The sequence below is a fragment of the Gadus macrocephalus genome, chromosome 9, assembly GCF_031168955.1.
Source record: "Gadus macrocephalus chromosome 9, ASM3116895v1".
Taxonomy (NCBI): domain Eukaryota; kingdom Metazoa; phylum Chordata; class Actinopteri; order Gadiformes; family Gadidae; genus Gadus; species Gadus macrocephalus.
In genome coordinates this window covers 14,583,794-14,605,794 of record NC_082390.1, presented here as the reverse complement: position 1 = coordinate 14,605,794, position 22,001 = coordinate 14,583,794, and the positions used below count along the sequence as shown (strand labels likewise).

The window sequence follows — 22,001 nt, the reverse complement described above, 5'->3', positions numbered from 1 at the left end:
GCTCTTGAAAAACTTCTCTAGCTCCTCCCACTCCTCCTTCTCAGCCAATGACCTCAGCTTCAGCCACCAGTACCTAAAGACACACAGGCCATTACACACACACACTGTGGTAACCCGGTGCTCGGTGGGGCGGGTTCCAGGTACAAATGAGTCGATTAGTCAGGGTTCTAGCCGTGCTTGGCATGTCCTCATGGCCCTTTTAACGTGGCTCCGGTGCCATCCAGCAGGTGTCCCCCAATCACGCTGATTGGGGAGAGAGACGTGGTGCTCTCTGTCGCCGGTCGGTGGGTGGCGGCGGTATACGCCGTCCACCACCTCACCTCGGACCCGCCCGGGCCGAGGTTTATGGGGCGGGATGCCACAACACACACACACACACACACACACACACACACACACACACACACACACACACACACACACACACACACACACACACACACACACACACACGCGCCATTACACAAACACACTAAGGCCATTTCACACACACACACACACACGCCATTACACAAACACACTAAGGCCATTTCACACACACACACACACACACACACACACACACACACACACACACACAGGCCATTGCACAAACACACATAGGCCCAATCCCAAACATAACTTTTGAATACTTCAGTACAAAGGATGTATTGAATAATTTAGGTGAATATTGGCCTACACATACTAATCATAAGTCAGAACGGGCTACATTTGGCTGAAATATAAAAGATACAAGTAGTAATATGAAGAGCCGTTTGGGAGCCAAAAGAGCCGGCTTTTGTTGGTGAGCTGATCCAAATGATCTGGCTCACTAAAAAAAGGCTGAAATTCCCATCTTGTCACGCATTGACAGTAGCGTCTTCGTGTTGTTTACCTACCTAATTTCCGAATTTGGTCTCCGCAGTAACGTCACAACGCTTTAAACTGTGGGTTATTCCCTTAGATGAAGTCTGCACTGATGCTCACTCACGGAAAGGGCTCGGTAAGTGTGGACTCAAACCCTCACGACATTGGGACATCCTTAATAATTTTGCAAGAACGCGCAGCAAAGTCTGTGAGTCTGTGAGTCCGGACATTGGGATTGGGCCATAGACACACACACACATACACACAAACACCAAGGTCATTATACACACACACACACACACGCACACACACACACACCTCTTGTCCAACACTCTGAAGCCCCGGTAGAGGTGGTGTGTTTCTGGAGTCCAGACGCCAGCAGGGCCTCTATGGTCGACTGGCAACACACGGGGCCCTATCTTGCATCCGGCGCAATTTACTGTCTACACTGACGCATGTGTCGTTGCTAGTTTGCAACTGGCGCAGAGCGTTCTTTTCCCTCCTGCGCCACTCGTCGGTAAATTAGGGAATGATCTTGCGCCCCAAGGGGCGGTTCAGCGAAAGGAGGAGGCGTGTTCTGGCGCAAGCGTTCCCTGGTGCTATTTTGCAGTTTCAGAAATCACTTGCGCCACAAACCAGGAAATACCTGGTTTAAAGTCAGTGGTGCGTTGTTCAGATACTATTTTAAGGGCGCATGCATAATGTTGCTTGTGCACCTCACGCATACACTTTGCTTCTCTCATCTACCTATCCACTCATTCTTGGTCAATTATTTGGGAAAGAACAGCTGATACAGCGGTAATAAGTTGTACTTTTAAATCAATGCATCCTCAAACACCAGCAAACACATATTTTCTTGACCCAGACATCGTGTACATGCCCATAACTTTTAGGGTTGATGAGTATTTGATCGTGAGAAAACATTGTTTTACCGCGAGTGAGTGTTAAAAAGAATGAATGAATGCGGGCGCGTGTGTGTGTATCTGTAAAATAATAATTAACGTGTGTGCGTCCATCTGTTTAAACACACGCAAACTAAACACATAAAGCATAATACAGACAATGGCAATGTATATTAACGGGGGGACACATGCATATTAGGAAAACAAGTCGATAACGATCATGCATTAAATACTGATAAGAAACTATGTTTATAATGTATTGCGTAAATCATTAAATAGAACCACAGTTATCACATATCATCTGTGTGTTAAGTGTTCTTTGCCGAAATTGATTTGAGGAAGTTTTGGAAGAAAACCTTATTCCATGTGTGAATTAGGCCATATTATTTGGCCATAAACTGAGCCATTTGAAGTTTGAAATTCATGTGCATCTGTCTCATCGGAGACTGCAGACGCGCTGTCAAATATCAACTCGTCAGATTCAAATGCGCTCATGGCTCTTAAAGGGGATGGGGGGATTTATGAGTATCCCCACACCCGCCCGGCGCCTCACGCCCTCGGCAACTCCGGAGAAGAATAGAGTCCAACCCTTATCCAGGAGTACGGTACCAGAGCTGTGACTGTGCGTGGAGGTAAGCCCCACCAGATCTAACTGATAGCGCTCCACCTCCCTCACAAGCTCCGGTTCCTTTCCCCACAGCGAGGTGACGTTCCACGTCCCCAGAGCCAGCTTCTGCCGCCCGGGTCTGGTCCGTCGAGACCCCTGACCTTCACTGCCACCCATGTGGCTGCGCACCCGACCCCAACGGGTCTTCCCACAGGTGGTGGGCCCATGGGATGAGTTCGGGCTGTGCCCGACCGGGCTCCGTGGCAAACCCGGCCACCAGGCGCTCGCCATCGAGCCCTCCGTCTGGGCCTGGCTCCAGACGGGGGCCCCGGGCTTCCTCCGGGCCGGGTCACATCTCCTCTTCTTCCGTTATTCATTGAGGATTTTTTAACCATTCTTAGTCTGGCCCCTCACCTGAGACCACTCTGCCATGAGAGACCCTACCAGGAGCACAAGGCTCCAGACAACACAGCCCTCTGGTTCACAGGGACACGTAAACTTCTCCACCACGATAAGGTGACGGTTCCAGGAGAGGTCAATGGAAGTCTAAAGCTGCAAATATAAACACCAGGCTTTGTTCGAACCCTGGGAACAGTGAGCAAGTCAACTACTGATAACTTGGTAGTATTTTGGCCCTGAGCTATTAAGTGCTTTACAAACAACAGGTCATATTCTGAACTTGATTATCTAGAAAAAAAGAAATCAGTGCAATGACCTTAGAACTGGTGTTATGAAGAAAGAAACATAAACACAATGTTTAGAGTGCAAATTTTAGTTGGTTATGGACTTACGCTTGAAATATGGGGCTGCACTCTATAATAGGTATTCTACAGTCATTACAGTCACACAATCACACATTCTATGTTTCTCCATGTGGCTTCTCCAGCTCTACTTTTTTTCTTTCCAGACTGTTTAATTGATGGCTCATCCCCACACCTGAAGGTAGACATTTGGAAGGTATCTTCCTTCTGCTGAAATTGACCTGGCAAGAAAACTGTAACTGATTAAAAGGAATACTAAACATTAAAGGTCCCAGGGCATGCTACTTTATGGATGCTTTAATATAGATATTAGTGGGTGCCTAACACAGTATTTGAAGACGTTCCCGAAATTCAGCCGAGGTGCCGAATTCCAGGCACTACGAGCCAGTCCCACATTGAGCTTTCCCCAAACGCGCCGTTTCGGTGTCTGTAGCTTTAATGCAAATGAGGAGGAGAGAGGAGGGTCAAGGAGGCGGGTGGGGGTGTGGCCCTGAGCCGCTTGCGGCCATGGTGTTATAATTGGTAAAGAGGAACAGAAATCAGATTTGGCACTTTTCCGCACAGGTGAAAGTTACCTTTTTTAATCTAATTCTAGACAAAACAGGACCATTCGACGACACAGGCATTGCCATATTATAAGCACCAGTCTATTATTGGAGCAGTCAGTGAAGGGTGCCATTTCTACAGAGACCGGGAACTTGGAACATATCGATTGCTAATTTTATCGGAAAAACTAGGGGGACAGTGATATAAGGACTATTTGTACCAGTGCCAGGCAGTAGGCATCCTGGTGATAGAAGCCTAGAGATCCCACGGCCTCTAAAGAAGGTGTATGCATGTTTGTCACTTGTTGGCCCACCTATTTGACATCTGCTGGTCTTCAGCCATAAGGCCCATATGTCTCTAACAAAGAGCCAGTTGTTGCCCTGGACAAACACCTATGAGTGTTTGTGTGCATGTGTACAAATGTTTTTGTGATGGTTACACTAAATATCCTAAACCATCCAGATGGTAGTCCTTCAAACTTCCAACAGTCTATGAGATAGCCATTTCTGTTGTTATTTTTTATATTTCTCCGTTGTGCTATTTCTTAATCGTGCTATTTGTTCTATTTCTCTTACCACTAAAAGTTTTGGCCTCCGAGAGAAATCAGGGAGGACTGAAGAAAATATCTGCGTGCCATTACCCTTCCTGCATCCATCAACTTCCCTTCTGGAGGGAGACGGTGTGGTTGTGGTCCAGGTCACTGAACTAGCACTAGGGTGAGATTGGGACGAGGTCAGACTTCTTCCCGAAAAAGCTGATATCCAAACATTCCAGGAATACACGCCTAGTTTTCAGCCAAATAGCAGTTGGCTGAAAACCAAGCGGGTATTCCTAACAACAGAACGATGAGTATGGGGAGATATCGGAAATATTATGACATATTACAACGCATAATTTATATTGCATTCTTCAAATTAATGTGGATGCTCCCCACAAGGCTACATCCTTTCCAAAGAGGTCAACGAACGCAAAGTAACACAAACGCTGAGGTGATGTTCCCTGATGTGTCATAATCACTGATCTGTCACCAATCCAAGGGCTTGACCCAAAGTCCTAGGAAATTAAATACATTCGTCTCAGCCCCTCTTGTAAGACACACGATATTATAAAATTGTCTGCTAATTCACAGAAATGTATAATAGGACTGTTCAGAGCCCATGAGAATAGATGGAAGGACAGACACACACGCTCTGTGTACATACATACCATAAAGTGTAAACATAAACATACCATACGGTATGGGGAAGCAAATAACAATATGAGCAATAATGATGAAACCTAAGAATGTTGCAATATTCCATCGAATTTTCTTCCCCTCCCTCATCGCTTCTAGTTTGTATTACGGAGATAACCAAAAATCGGAGGGAGGATGTGAAAATAGGGATGCTAGTGGGTGTGTTAAGAAAGTCATGTCCGAGGTCAAGAGGTCAAGTTGTGTGTGATTCTTGAGGTGGGCTGAGAGCAGTTCAGTTCTGTATAAATACGGCGTCTTGATGAGGAGTAGGCTAGAGCCTAGCGCTGTAAACTTGGACCAGTGTAAGAGCAACTCTTGGAAAGAATTTAGCAAAGATAATGGCCCACACAAACCGTGAGTAGCATTCTAACATTGTTTTTCTTCCCACGTTTTCCTCGCCTGTCCTTTGAATCAATTACACTCTCTCTCTCTCTCTCTCTCTCTCTCTCTCTCTCTCTCTCTCTCTCTCTCCTTCTTCTCTATTTCTCTCTCTCTCAAATATCTTTTTGCATCTGCAAATATCTTTCCTCTCTCCCTTTTCCACTTGTTTCTTTGTAAAACGTTCCTGACTTTCTGTCTCGGTGGTTCTACACCTTATAAGGACAACAAGATGTCTCTTGCGATTACAGTAGGAATGAGAAATGTGCTGCGTCTAACTCTGCACTAGAGTGTGATATGACCAATCCACATTTCATAAACTAATAGACCCACTACAGCAGATATGAGGCACTGGGCCTCCACATAAAGAATTCATCAGGACAGTCATCCCACTAGCCAACACATAGCAGTGTTTTACTTCTTAACATCCTGTCTCTGATTTTCATTTTAAGGTTTAATTGCTGGTGTTGATCTGAGAAGCCAGGAAAACAACCGGGAACACCGAACTGAGGAGATTGATAGGAAGCGTTTGATTGTTCGGCGGGGACAAGCCTTCTCCCTGACGGTGCACCTCTTCCACCCGCTGCAGTCCGGCCATGAGCTGGCCCTGGTCTTAAAGCAGGGTAAGCAACTCAAGGCCTCAATGCAGAGATGGTTGCATAAAATAGAGCTACGTGAATTGAAGAGTCTCACTTCTTGCTGCTCTATTCCTTTAACATTTTGAAATATTTATTGGACCAACCGTTTTTCAAAAGTGTTGCACAACTTCAACAACTTCTCCTGCCTCAAAGTGTGTGCCTGTTGCCCTTCCTTTGTTTGGGATACCGAACCTTTTGATACACAATCCATAACACAAATCAAATCCCTCAGTAACTCCATCGGGGATAGAGGGGTAACTAGGCCTAGGGAACACATTGAATTAGCTTTTCATAAATGGCCTATCCTACAAAAAATTATGGTATGAAAACAAAACAGATAATTTCTGTAGCAAAAGTAGCTAAACCAATTAATTATGTGTGTGGGAAGTATTAAGGAAATGTATTAATGTTGTGAGCATTAGATTAATTTAAGTTGGACTAATCGTACTAATTAAACGGGTACGCAAACTAAATCAAACCCATCATATACACCACGTAACACGCCATCGCTACTGAAAGCGTGCTGACTGCAGTGACAACCTCTTACAGAGATCTTGTCAGCTCATTGACCACCAATGCCGCTTTCTGTCAGGGTGGGAGCCTAGGTTTCCCCCTTATGACCATATTGTGCAATGCGTGCTGCGCAGCTATATTACTTTGCTAATTGCATCAGTTGCTGGCAGCAACAAAAAAAAAAAACTTGATATATTCCTTCTACGAGCACACATGGTAATTAATGACACAATTTACCGGCACGTTGCACTTTCAGTTCGAGGGGAATTTTCAGAATACCAATTTGAAACCTATTGCTGTATCATACCTTGCATTTCCACAGATAAGAACAACGATGATATTGTGATCAGACAGCGAACGGCTGGAGGGTCTGGTGACAAGTGGTGGTTACACCAGCAGAGCGCGAGGAACGAATTACTGCTGACTGTGTACAGTCCCGCCCGTGCTGCCGTTGGCGATCACCGCTTGGCTGTTGAACTGATGTCAGGGAATAAACTTCTGGAGAGGACGGACTTTACCAAAATGTACTTGCTGTTTAATCCCTGGTGCAAAGGTAAAACTAGCAAACACTCGCACACACAGACACAGCACATGTGCACAAACAAACGGAACATCCACATACATCTAAAATCTTAAAACGATAATGAATCTGTACTTGACCTTTCACCTGTCATTTCACTTCTGCAGCACATCCCCATTACCCAGAAGCACGTATATAAATATGGAGGTTCATATCAACTTTGTGTGTGTGTGTGTGTGTGTGTGTGTGCGTTATTAGATGATGCTGTGTACTTCCCTGATGAAAGTCTGCTCAAGGAATACATTATGAACGAGAATGGTCGCATTTTCACTGGAAGTGCGGATTGGATGAGTGGGTTGCCATGGAATTTCGGACAGGTAACACAGAAACCACACACACACACACACACACACACACACACACACACACACACACACACACACACACACACACACACACACACACACACACACACAGTTGGATAATTCCTATTTTATGACTATTATGATATAGTATCAAAAATCAGGAGTTTCTACTCTCTTTCTAAATTGTATGACACTCCCAACATTTGCTGTCTGTCCCTTTGTGACATTCTCAGTTTGAAGATAATGTGATGGACATCTGCTTTGAGATCCTTGACCGCTTTAAGCCAGCGAGGTCAGACCCCCCAAACGACATGCGTCAGCGATGGGACCCTGTCTACATCAGCAGGGCAGTCGTTGCCATGGTAGGAGATATACACCCACTTCCACCATTAGTTATTTTTATGTGTGTGTTGCATCAGGACAACAGAGCCAAACGCAAAACCACATCGTTAATAATATTTAATACTGTATCGCCCCCTTATCCAGGTGAATGCCAACGATGACGGTGGAGTCTTGGTGGGGAAATGGCAGGAACCTTACACAGGTGGAGTACAGCCAACCAAATGGATGAGCAGTGTGCCCATCCTGGAGAAGTGGAGCAAATCAAAGTCTGGAGTGAAATATGGCCAATGCTGGGTGTTTGCAGCCGTGGCCTGCACAGGTCAGAGGAATATATGAAAACACACACATACACACATACTGAATCAAACCCTCATCTGAACGTCATCCTGAATTTAACTTTGCATTGTTACATGACTTGTCCATGAATGTCTTCAGTTAACACAAACTAGGTTGACCCAATATAAAGGACAGACAGATGCATGGTGGGACTCTAGCCTTTCTAATGTGTCATGTGTCCCCTCACAGTGCTGCGATGCCTGGGCATCCCCACACGCTGCATCACCAACTTTGAGTCAGCCCATGACACAGACGGAAACCTCTCCATCGACCGAGTGTACAACACACATAGGCAGAGTGTTAACCATGCTGACAGCATCTGGTAGGATCCTCTCGTGTTCACAGCACATGCAGACACACAGAAATCTGTTATGTTATGTATTATGAGTCCCTGTAGGAATTCATAACATAACTCACAACTTTGTGTGATTATGAGTTTTTTTATTTTATTTTGCGTGTCAGGAACTTTCATTGTTGGATCGAGTCTTACATGCAGAGAGAAGATCTACCTGAAGGATATGGTGGCTGGCAAGTCTTGGACCCCACACCTCAGGAGAGGAGTAGTGGTAGGGCCCTCTTGCAAAATTTGCCTAATTTCTTTGTGCTCCCAGCTCCCAGTTTAAATCCTGCAAAATAAACGACTTATGCTTTGGATATTATGTTTATTCTTTAAACTCTTCTGAGTTTGGTATGCTCCGGTAACTATGGATTATTATTGCCAGTTAAGTGCAAAGTCGCTTTATGTACACTGAAAAATAAATGAATGAATCTGTATTTTTTCCTTTCTAGGTATGTTTCGCTGTGGCCCATGTCCTTTGAAGGCCATTAAAGAAGGGGACCTCAATGTGAAGTTTGATGTTCCATTTGTCTTTGCTGAGGTGAATGCAGACATCATCAATTGGGAAATCAGACCAGACGGTCAGCGAAAGCGGGTGGGTGATTATTATGCATGTCTTTATTCTTTATCCATTTTTATTATAACTTCTACCTCTTTTTGCTTATCTTTAAAAATAGAATTGCTGCGGAAATTAATTTGCCTTTTCTTTTTAAATGTTTCATAGCTTTCATCCAACTCCGCAAAAGTGGGGAGGAACATTAGCACCAAAAGTCCTTACAGTAACGAGAGGGAAGATATAACCCTTCAGTACAAGTACCAAGAAGGTTAGTTTCTTTTTGACATCAACAGACAGTGTCATACTCACTTGTACATTTATCATGGGGTGCTATGCTCACCCTATCATAACGGTATAAAATACTAAATCCTTAATGGTACCCTGTGAATGGAACAGGTTGACCGAATCTGCGGGTGACCGAATCTGCTCCTGCTCCACAGGTTCAGCCAAGGAGCGGGAGGTGTACAACAAGGCAGGGCGGCGCATCTCCGGGCCGGATAGAGAAGAGGAATCAAAACCAGGTGCAGTTTAGAGTCCTTTTGTTACAAATCGACCACAGAGCAAGCAACAACGTCATGTTCAATCGTTTAATTCGTACGCCCACGGAGGATAACCCACAACAAGAAAAATGACCTTCTTTGAAAAATTTTGTACATGCTTATCAGAAGGTGATTCTTCAGAATATATTAATTAATTAGCATGTGCTTTGATAATGGTCAGCAGTATCTATTCTGATATGCTGATTGACTTGATCGCTCCTTGGGTGAAACCGGCCAGCAGATATTTTATTCAGCTTCATTATACATTAGTAATTTACAGGGATTCAATTTATTTCTCTTCACAGCCAATGAACCAGGAAACGTGCAGCTGGAGATCAGATACGCCAAGCCAGTGTTCGGGACCGACTTTGACGTCATCTTTGAGGCAAGTTGTAGTGTCATTCAGTGACCTACGGATGGAGATGCAGAGAGCGCATAACCCTGTACGATCCTGTCTTTGTGAAGTTACCGCTCATGGCTAGGTCCTATCATCAACGGATCTATAATTTTTCTTTCTCTCAGTTGGAGAACATGGGAGACGAAGAAGTCAGCTGCAAATTGAACATGATGTCAAAGGCTGTCACGTATAACTCGGTCCACCTGGGAGAGTGCCAGAACAGCACGGTCAATGTTGTCATTCCTGCTCACAAAGGTACGTGGTCTAATGCCAGCACTTCAACCCTTCTTGGTTTAGAGACATAACAGCGGCGTTGGCTATTAAGTATGAAACCACCAATTACACCCTGTGTAACAAAGCCTTGAACTCTCCTTTATTTTTTGACTTGTGGACAGGGGGTGCGGTTTATCTCTAGAAACTTGGTAGTTCATATATATATTCCCATAATCTATATTTTAGTAATGGAGTGCAAAGTTTCGGCTAGCTATGGTCGTTTGTGTATACATTATTTTGCTGTTGTGTTCATTCTGTTCCCCACACAGTCCACAGGGAGACAGTGCGTCTACTCTACACTAAGTATGCATCGTGCGTCAGCGAACACAACATCATCCGGGTGATAGGGGTGGCAAGAGTGTCCGGTCAGGAAAAATCCATCCTGGAGATGGTCAACATCCCACTGAGCAAGCCCAAACTCAGTATTAAGGTGGGTTTCCTATCCATGAGCAAGACGCTAAGCCTCGTCCTTTGTGACATAAGTTGATATAAGTGTCAGTGCCGAATGACTAATATCTAAAAAGCTTAAAAACTGTTGATTAACATTAAACCATTGCCAGTTTATATGCAGATAGACAGGTTAAAGGTCAGATGTCAGGTCATTTGAATATATTAAATTCAACTCAGGCTCCTCCCTTTAGTGTTAGTTTTTCCACAACATCGTCCACTCCAGAAGCCAGTGTGGACATAGAGTGGAGTGCACCCCCATTTAACATCCTAATCTCTCCTTTCTCCAGGTTCCTGGCTGGGTGATTTTAAATAGGAAAATCACCACCGTCATCTCCTTCACCAATCCATTGCCGGTGCCACTGAACCGAGGAGTGTTCACTGTTGAAGGGGCTGGCCTACTTCCCACCAAAGAGATCCGCATTTCGTAAGTATCTGTCCAATTTTTTTTATAAATCAGTGATGACATACAACATATAACACATATCACATAACTGATATGGAAGGGTTTTCTTAATTTGCGATCAATTGTCATACATACACAAGTATGTAAAAATATCTGATGCTGGCCTGACAGTGGGTTTAGCATTGAGCTGTCAGTCAATATACGCACAGCGCTTGTATATAAAACGAATCAAATGCAGTGTAAAATACTTTTATAGATAATTTATGCAAAATACTAATATTTTTCTGCAAATTAGTCTGTTAAGTCATGTTACCTTTCTCTTCAATATTCCATATCTTCCTAATCATGCCTTAAACTACTCTTCTCCTCATCTTCTCCTCCCTCCGTACTCAACTCTCACTCTTCATAACGCTCTTGAGATAATGTAAATACTACTACATATGTACTCCGTGATATAGATATGCCCATCATGTCTGTGTCTGTGTCTCTCTCCCGCTCAGTGGTAGCATCGCTCCAGGCCAGCGTGTGTCTGTGGAGCTGTCCTTCACACCCATGAGGGCGGGGGTCAGGGAATTCCTGGTGGACTTTGACTCCGACAGGCTCCAGGACGTGAAGGGAGTCGCCACGCTGGTGGTCCGCAAGACTCCACCCTCGTATTCTTCCATGATGCCCAACATATTCGGGTAGAGAGGATTGTAATGCCCTTCAAGTTGTGATCAAACCTATAGCTGTCAACAGGGCTCTGGCACCCGCTCTTATACTGACAATTATATATAGCGAAGTCAAGCAAGGGTTTCACTTCTCTTGATATACCATGATGTGTAGCGCTGATTCAATTAATGAATTAATTAATTTCAATTAATGTGAAGAAAATGCTAACATTGCCTTAATTCTTTGCAATGTCATGTAAAGCAAGGCTCATTGATATTAAATGTAGTATTGATAGACATATATCCATGCATTTTGCACTTCTGCAGATCACCATTTTGTTGTTATTGAATCAATGTTTTGCCACGATTTTTGTATCTATTCTTTTTTAATTGTAATAAAGACATTTACATAATTGTGGGGGCCAATGTATAGATATTGTGGTTGGGATATGGGGCAGTAATAGGGTAAGGGTTAATTATAGGGTCAGTGTTACACAGAGAACCTGTTGCTCAATATTTCTTTAAATAACCTTTCATTAAATAGTTCTATGACGAACCAACATACGGTTGAAAACAGCTGCATAGGGAAAAGAACTACAAGCCGACCAAAAAAAGTGTCTTTAACACCATCTAATGTCATTGTATCAATCATTAGTCTACACTAAGTCAGTCACTCCTTCCACTATTAGGCTATCAAAAGCTGTTAGTAGTCATTATAAATAACTATTACATTCCTTTAAACAAACCTCCCTTCATGAACCTTGTGCTGACACATTGATCTGTGGCCTCTGACATCTAACTAACTTGTCTTGTCTATGATTTTTTATTTTTTTTTGTGGCACGTGTATGAACTGGATAATGAATTGCCCTTCTTGGGATACATCTGGTTGTCTGAATCTGAATCTGTTACGGCCTCGGTCGTACCCAGCGGATGCTCTGCTTCGTCTCCCCCGTCTCCCCCCTTTGGGCAAGATGATCCCTAGTTTTTTCCGCAGCTCTACACTTGTTGGACACGCACACCTGCCATCCATCTCCAGTCATCATCCTGCCCTACTTAAACCCCTGTTCTTCACCCACTCATCGACAGATCGTTGTTTCAACGAGAGTGGTAGGTAACCAGTGTCGGCATTTAGAATGGTGCATTTCTTAATACATTTTGTATTCCATGTTACCTTCTGTTCTCAATCTCTGTGTTCTCCTTGCCCCAGGATCCACAACCCCATACCTGCCTGGCCTGCCATCCACCCTGTGTGCTCCTCTACCTGCCTACCTGACAGTAGCGCTGCCTGCCTGCCTGCCATCCATCCTTGCCTGTCTACCTCCTGTTTATTTCCTACTGCTCTCATCCTCCCTACAATAAACCTCTGGTTTAATTCAAACATGTTGTCTGCGTCTGAACTTGGGTTTGTTTGTAACCCTAACAGAATCTGAAAAAATTCCTTTTCATAAAAATTCCTTTATGAAATTACTTCATATCCCAACCAAAAAAAGTCCTCAACATACTAAGCCCGTAATGTAGTGTCCTTGTGTTTATGAATCCGATAAGTTGGTATACCGAATATCCGGCGTATATCAAACCGGAGGCTAACTTGCAAATGTTGAGGCAGCATGCTCCGGTAGAGCTGCTCTTTAGCATCGCCCTAACCGGGGCTAACAGAGCCTGTCTCTTCCCGTCCTATTAACTGTAGGCCTACTTATGGGAGAGAGCCCGATTAAATCCGGATATTTAAATAAGTTGGGTGTTTTAGGTTTTAAACAACATGTCCGAGTTGTTTGAATGACAGAAGCTCTGCTAGCTCGATGCTAAAGTGCTAACCGGAGCTAACAGCCTGTCCCCTCCCGTCCTATTAATTAACTGTATTTATGGCTATGCCTTTTTCTCTTTTCAATATGACCAAACACAATGGCCAGAGGACCAGCATCCTTTCTTAACTGATAAACAAGATAATCTTTGAGTTTTACATGTTCTAGAAATGTTCATTAATTGAGTCCTAATGTTTATTTTCTTGTCGTCTGATTCTTTATTACAGTATGGAAGGGGAGATTTGGAGGTACCTGGTCAGGGCTTGGTCAACCTACAATTCCCAGGTGCGGAGACTTCAGGGATACCGCACAGAGAGGACACTAAAGAGCTGTCTCTCATTCATCGAGTGGACTCATTGGTTTGCGAATGACCACAAAGATGCTCCCATAGGCAGATTGCTGCATGGCATTCGCCACTTATTCAAATTGTAGAGGTTGAAGCAGTCTTCATTTTGGTCACTTGGCATAACACTGTCATGTGTTTTATGAAAACACCATCAGTAACATTTAAATTGAGTTGATGTGGACGGCTCTTTTTTTGTCCTATACTTTCAGTGTTCAGTGCCTGTTTTTGAGATATGCATTGTTTGAAAGATAAGCCTTTGATTATGTTTAATTTTAATATGCCTTTCATCAACAGTGGTTTGGGGTTTTATAACTAATTAAGGTGCTTAACTACTGGTGAACAACGTTGCAGAACATATATGGTACACGTTTGTGTTGATTGCATTGAAAAGGGAATAACCAGTTACAATTTATATGGTAAGAGCCTGGTAATACCAAGGAAACAAACAAGGCTTCCTTTTACACTACAGTTTCAGCTTACTTAGTGGGTAAATTCTCATGTTTTACTTAGTAACGTTGCAGAACATACATGGTACAAGTTTGTGTTGATTAAATGGAAAAGGGAATAATCTATTACAAATGATATGGTAAGAACCTGGTAATACCATGGAAACAAGCAAGGTTTCCTACAAGGCAACCAAAAAGAGTGTCTTTGACACGATCTAATACCATTGTATCAATCATTAGTCTACACTTAGTCAGTCACTCCTTCCGCATATAGGCTATAAAGCTGGCAGTAGTCATTATAAATAACTCTTACATTCCTTTAAACAAACCTCCCTTTATGAACCTTGTGCTGACACATTGATCTGTGGCCTCTGACATCTAATTATCTTGGCTTGTCTATGATTTTTTAATTTTTTTGTGGCACGTGTATGAACTGGATAATGAATTGCCCTTCTTGGGATACATGGGTTGTCTGAATCTGAATCTGTTACGGCCTCGTCCGTACCCAGCGGAAGCTCTGCTCCGTCTGTTGGGCAAGACGATCCCTAGTTTTCCGCGGCTCTACACCTTTTGGACACGCACACCTGCCATCCATCTCCGGTCATCATCCTGCCCTACCTAAACCCCGGTTCTTCACCCACTCATCGACAGATCGTGGGACTTCTGTGTTAGAAAGGTTTATGACACTGGATCAGTGTTTAATGATAGGAACCTGTAGACCTACTTACATTTTTTGGTTAAACACCAATAAGAACATTTGCAAAACTTAATATTTGGCGTATTGAATAGTTATGAGCAGAGGCTGTCATACAGTAGGGTATATAGGCTACGCTACTTGGACGGCTTGATAAAACAAGAGTGGAAAAATGGATGATTGTCTAGCAATAGGCTACAGTGCCACCCCATGGTAGGGACCTGCCTCTCAACCACTCTGTGGTGCACTAACCGGAAACTACGATCGCAACTGCCGCCGCGGCTCCTCTCCCGCAATAAACATCCTGCTTTGAACGATGAACTCTTAAAGGCACCCAGTGCAACTTTCGAGGCTTAAAAATAAACATTCAATTTCTAGTATTTTTTACACGTAGTAAGTTTCAATAACTCCATACCATTACATACCGACATTTAAGCAGCAAAGATGAGACGTCGTTGTGTGGTGAGAACTGATACAAAATCGATAACAACAACAATGCCGCCATTTTCTTTATTTTTTGTAACCTACAATAAATAAAGCAGGCTTCCAGTCAATGGAAAAATGGCTTCTCCCCACCGGCGATTGTTGTTGTTTACGATTTTCTATCAGTTCTCACCACACAACGACGTCTCATCTTTGCTCCTTGAATGTCGTTATGTAATGGTATGGAGTTATTGAAACTTACTACGTGTAAAAAAGACTAGAAATTGAATGTTTATTTTTCATTGAATGTTTACATAAAGTTGCACTGGGTGCCTTTAACACATAGTAGTTATAAAAAGCTATTAAAACTACAAAATGACTCCATTGATGCAGGCTATCTGGAAAATGCATGGACCTATTAAAGAAAATGCGCAGACGTTGGCTCAGCCTGGCTCCGCCTCTTCCGCTACGTAGCTAAGATGGCTGCCATAGAGTAAGAATAGACAGGTGTCCCAATTCAGGGGACGCATCCTTCGAAGGACGCGGTCTATGAAGGTTTGGCCGTCGTAGACCGTGAAGGCCGGACCGAAGGCCGAACAAACGTTTTTAAATGAGACTGTCTGCCCTCTCCCAGCTCCAAGACTGCTTCTCAACAACAGAGTGGGGTCTATTTGAGAGTTTGGACCTGGAGGAGTACACAGAGTCTGTTTTATCCTACATCACATTCTGTGCTGAAAATGTCACCATCACAAAACAGACCAGGGTCTTTCCGAACCAGAAACCCTGGATGACGAGTAAAGTGCGGCCCCTTATCAAGGACCGCAACACTGCTTTCAGGTCAGGAGATAGGGCTCAGTACAGCACAGCCAGAGCGAACCTAAAGAGGGGCATAAGGGCTGCTAAGTTAGCATATAAAAGGAAAATAGAGGGCTACATCATGGACAAAAACCCTTGTCAGGTGTGGCAGGGAATTCAGCACATCTCTAACTACAAGGGCCACAACATCACAACTACCAACTCTAATGCTACAAGGGCAGAGGAATTAAACAGTTTCTTTGCCCGGTTTGAGACGGATAGACAACCAACGCCCCCCCCCCCCAGCCTTCACCAACACCCCGCTGACGCTCCAAGAACATCAGGTTAGAAGGACACTGAGGCAAGTGAACCCGAGGAAGGCGGCAGGACCCGACGGCGTACCGGGGAAAGAACTCAGAGCTTGTGCAGACCAACTCACAGGGATTCTCACCAAGCTCTTCAACATCTCTCTGTCCCTAGCCACCATCCCATCCTGCTGGAAATCAGCAATTATCATCCCAGTTCCAAAAACGTCAGCTGGTAAAAGCGGAAATGACCTCAGGCCCATTGCACTCACGTCAGTGGTGATGAAATGCCTGGAGAGGCTGGTTGCCCAGCACATCAAGGCCTGCCTCCCAGCATCATTTGATCCCCACCAGTTCGCTTATAGGGCTAACCGCTCTACTGAGGACGCCATCGCCATCACCCTCCACTCTACGCTGAGCCACCTCGAACACCCAGGCACCTATGCAAGACTGCTCTTCATAGATTACAGCTCAGCCTTCAATACAATAATCCCGGACATCCTGATAAATAAACTACTGGGCCTACACCTCCCTGCCTCCACCTGCGCTTGGATAAAGGACTTCCTTTCCAACAGACCACAACAAGTGAGACTCGGCCCCCATCTCTCCTCCCCCCTCACACTCAGCACTGGCTCCCCCCAAGGCTGCGTGCTGAGCCCACTTCTGTATACTCTATACACATCTGACTGCTCCCCCTCCCACCCCCCTCCCACCCCTCCAACCTCATTATAAAATTTGCTGACGACACCACTGTGGTCGGACTCATCTCTGGGGGCGACGAGACGGCATATAGAGATGAGGTCCAGCAGCTGTCAGCATGGGGTTCAGCAAATAACCTCCAACTAAACACATCCAAAACTAAGGAAATCATCATAGACTTCAGACGACACAGCCCAGCCCATGCCCCTCTGCACATCAACAGGGATTGCGTGGAGAGGGCTCCGTCCTGCAAGTTCCTGGGAACATACATCTCTCAGGAGCTTTCTTGGTCCACAAACACAACGGCAATAAAAAAGAAGGCCCAGCAGCGACTACACTTTCTGAGAATTCTCAGAAAAAACCATCTTGAACAAAAGCTGCTGGTGTCCTTCTACCACTCAACCATTGAAAGTGTGCTCACTTACTGCATCACAGCATGGTATGCTGGGAGTTCGGCGGCAGACAGGACGGCACTTCAGAGGGTCATAGGCACAGCTCAGAAGATCACAGGCTGCCCACTGCCCTCCCTGGAAGAGCTGGCCAGCTCCCACTGCCGAAACAGGACCAGATCCATTCTAAAAGACGCTGCGCACCCTGCTCACCACCTGTTCGATCTGCTTCCCTCTGGCAGGCGTTACAGATCAATGAAATCACGCACCACCAGACTAACCAACAGCTTCTTCCCCTGGGCCATACATACGCTAAACAAAAAATAACCCCTGTGCAATACAATAGACAACCACATAAACGATCACAACTACCTCTGGACATTCCTCATCTTGCTTACCTTCCTGGACCTGCTGCTATTTAGATATATGTGGGCAGAAGGCGTCTGGGAGGGAGGGGAGGGTGTAGGACACTTTAATGTGCCTTAAGTGGAAGGCAGGGGGAGGGGTTATTGTTGTTATTGTTGTTATATATTTATTAATAATTCTTACTGTATTCTATCTATTTATTTATTTATTTTTAAAAAAGCACTGAACAAGATCTGCACCTTAATTTCGTTGTGTAAATACATTGTATTTAACCCAATGACAAATAAAGATTATATTCTATTCTATTCTATTCTACGGAGCATTTCAAGTTTGCGTAACAAGCCGTTAACACCCTTTACCTTGCGTGATGACGCGCCGCACCTGTCACCTAGCAACCCTGACAGCTGCGGTTCAAACCGGACGGCGGAGGAGAAATATGGAGCCGTTTTCAGAGATGTCCACTTTCACTTAGATGTCCACTTCTTACTTTATTCTTACTTTTATTTTATTGTATTTTATTCAGAATTTTCTATTTTTTATAATCTTATCTTCTATGCTTGTAATTTCAATTTGTACGGAGCACCTGGAACAAAACAATTTCCCCCCGGGATCAATGAAGTTTTCTGATTCTGATTCTGATTCGGTTATATAATAATTATTTAAAATATAACGTTAATTAGTTTAACGTTATATGGCTCGTGTTAATGAAATTGAACTTTGACAATAAAGTTACAAATTTAAAATAGTCCCAACTTTATTTGAACACCAAAAAATGTTTTTACATAGTTTTGTCCTTGAATAATGTAATTTGCTGCAACTGCCGCTTCCGCTCTCTCTGACAGAAAAAAATCCAACGCGCAATGAATCTTGGGATACGTTGGGCCGTGAAGGATACATGTATCCTTCAAATCCGGGAAAAGAAGGCTGCATTTGTCGGCCGCATTTGAAGGAGTCTTCGAAATGGGACAGCCCTTGACGCGTCGCAGTGACGCAATCGCCCTTCGAATGCACCCTTCGAAGGATGCGTCCCCTGAATTGGGACACAGCCTATAGCTCTATAGCCACCTAAACAGACTTGTTTAGGTGACTAGGCTAACTACCGTCACCGGAGCAAGTCCGGCTGTTTTCAAAAGCATCTGTCATTTCAAAGCAACAACAAACAGATCGCAAATATCCTAACAACAGCACGGACGAGAGAAACGTATACATCCCTTTATTTAAGCCGTTATGTTGTGATATAGTGTCAATAAAGACCGAATATATATAGCTTTACATTTACGGTAATACTTGTCTTGAAATTATACGGAGGAGGCGGGCCATGCTGGTGTCACATACCATTGTTGGGAACGGCAGTTACCGTTCCAGAATGGCATATGCCCTTCCACCTGAATGGCAGTTACCGTTTCAGAACGGCAGTTACCGTTCCAGAATGGCATGCCCTTCCACCTGAATGGCAGTTACCGTTTCAGAACGGCAGTTACCGTTTCAGAACGGCAGTTACCGTTTCAGAACAGCAGTTACCGTTCCTGAACGGCATATGCCATGGTATGTCAGTGGTCGTGGTGGCACATGCCACAGGCCAATAAACGATCTCGGCCCTACTGCAATCTGCATCACCAACATCCTCTACAGCTGTGAAGCCTGGGTTACTTACAGCCGCCACATCAAGTCCCTGGAACAGTTTAATATCCGCTGTCTGCAGCGCATCCTAGGAATCACTTGATGTGACCGAGTGCCGTACACTGAGATCCTTGGGAGGACAGGCTGCAAAAGTATTGAGGCCACAATCACTCGGCACCGACTGCGTTGGCTGGGGCATGTCACAAGGATGCCCTACAACCGTCTGCCCCTCAGAGTATGGACGTCATCATCGGTCTCGATGGACAACAACTGCTGCTGTGTAGTGTGGCTGCCTAGAAAAGTATATTAGGATCCTGAGACTCCTCCATGACAATATGTCAGCAGCTGTCCTCTGCAATGGCTCTGAGACTGAACCTTTAAGGTTGAAACTGGAGTCTGCATTATTTCCCCCCGCCCTCTTCACAGTCTTTATAGCAGCCATCCTCCACCTCATTGGTAACAATCGACCCACCGGTGTCAAGTTTTTCTTCAGAACAGATTGCAATTTGTTCTGCATTGTCATCTGCAATATGCAGATGACAATGCTATTGTGGCCCACATCAAAAAGACCCAGGTTCTCCACCAGACACCTTTGCACCGCCGCCGACAATAACAATTGCAAATGAATGCCTTGTGAATGTGGACCACTTTCCATATCTGGGTAGCCACCTCTCCTCAAAAGTGTGTGTGTGTGTGTGTGTGTGTGTGTGTGTGTGTGTGTGTGTGTGTGTGTGTGTGTGTGTGTGTGTGTGTGTGTGTGTGTGTGTGTGTGTGTGTGTGTGTGTGTGTGTGTGTGTGTGCGTGTGACTTGGAGGAGAACTCATTCATGGCCTTGTTGTACTCGTCCACATCGCTCTGCAGGAAGGACAGACGGGCCTCCAGCCACTGTTCAGAAACAAGGACAGTTAGCCTGCAGCCTCTGCAGCTAGTGCTAACCTAGCAGCTAGCCTGCAGCCTCTGCAGCTAGTGCTAACCTAGCAGCTAGCCTGTAGTCTCTGCAGCTAGTGCTAACCTAGCAGCTAGCCTGTAGTCTCTGCAGCTAGCCCTAACCTAGTAGTTAGCCTATGCCCTCTGTAGCTGATGATTTCAGGTACTACTATGAACAAATTATGAGACAATACAGCAGAATTTTTTTTGCGTTGTGCTATGTAGAATTGTGTTGTACAAGCCATTATGTGGACAACATCAACAGTTGCGTTACTGATATGTGATATGTGACAATTCAAGCACAGGCTACCAAACTCACTTCCAGTTTTCCCCCAGGTCATCAGACTTCAGCTGAATTTTAATTGCTTTGTGTTTGGTAGAATGTGTTGCACCACGTTTTGGAGGTTTTATAGAAAAAGATCTTGCGATGCACCTGGACACATCTTCAGTGTTGTATCCTGGGTTCATCAGGTGTTTCGGGTCGTGCAACAGACAACCCCGCCCAGGCGACCCAAGAGGGATTGATTATGTCCCAGTACGGTGCAGTTCTCAAAAGCCAGATTGAAATTCTGATAAAATGAAGTTGATTCATTTCATTTTTCAGTTCATTCAAGCACTTTGATAGGACAGTGTCAAGTTATGAAACATAGTTCAAGGGTTCAATGGTTCAATCAGCTGCTTACTTTAAGTATTCTTCTAATTTGCAGCTTTAGAAGTGTCCAGCAGCTTAAAATCTTTGTGGACCTCCGGAAGGTTGTGCTGTGAAATGCTTAGATGTCTAAGAAAAAATATACATTAACTGACCGATACTACTATGAAGAAATTATGAGACCGTACAACAGAATTTTGATTGTGTTGTGTTATTTAGAATTGTGTTGCATAACCCATTATGTGGACAACATCCTCATTTGCGGCACTGATATGTGATACAATATGTAAAGGAAAGGGAAGAAACCTTTATTTGACCTTTCAAACACAGATTCTATTCAAAGTACTTTTGGCTGGAATAACATTCTAAAGTCATTTAAAGGAAGTCTAAAGCTGCAAATAGAAACACACCATACAATGCTGCTGCCAGAATTTTAACAAAATCCCCCAAAAAGAGAACACATCACACCAATCCTCAGGTCTTTGCATTGGCTTCCAGTACGAGAATCTTTAAGACACTCGATGGCCTGGGGCTGAAAAACATCTCAGATATGCTAGTCTATTACAAACCTAACAGGTCACTTAGATCTACTGACACTGGTCACTTGGTTGTGCCTAGGGTCAGGTCTAAGAAGGGTGAAATCGCATTTAGCTATTATGCTGTACATTGTTGGAACCAACTACCAACAGAAATGAAATCCGCTCCAACTGTAATTAACTTTTAAAATAAAAATTAAAAACCCATTTATTTTCTATTGCTTTTAGTTAATCTTGTTTTGTTTTGTTTTATCGTTACTTGAATAATAATATATATACTGTATATATTTGGTTGATTTATATATATTTCATTCTATTTTATTTATTTTAAAGCACTTTGAATAACCACTGTGTATGATACTGTGCTATAGAAATACATTAGACTTTGACTTTGACTTTTATAATAGGCA

At 44.0% G+C, this 22,001-nt stretch overlaps 1 protein-coding gene across 1 annotated transcript; it reads left to right on the top strand.

Annotated features, from left to right (window-relative positions):
• Positions 1-5,085: 5,085 nt before the first annotated feature.
• On the top strand, positions 5,086-12,008 carry LOC132464539 (protein-glutamine gamma-glutamyltransferase 2-like). Its single transcript, XM_060060976.1, has 16 exons — positions 5,086-5,250; positions 5,727-5,897; positions 6,748-6,978; positions 7,204-7,322; positions 7,544-7,672; positions 7,797-7,971; positions 8,178-8,310; positions 8,451-8,554; positions 8,778-8,920; positions 9,050-9,149; positions 9,322-9,402; positions 9,726-9,805; positions 9,943-10,072; positions 10,360-10,520; positions 10,828-10,964; positions 11,444-12,008. Exons 1-16 carry the CDS (start codon positions 5,235-5,237, stop codon positions 11,628-11,630), a joined length of 2,097 nt encoding a protein of 698 aa, XP_059916959.1. The 5' UTR covers positions 5,086-5,234; the 3' UTR covers positions 11,631-12,008.
• The last annotated feature ends 9,993 nt before the right edge of the window (positions 12,009-22,001 follow it).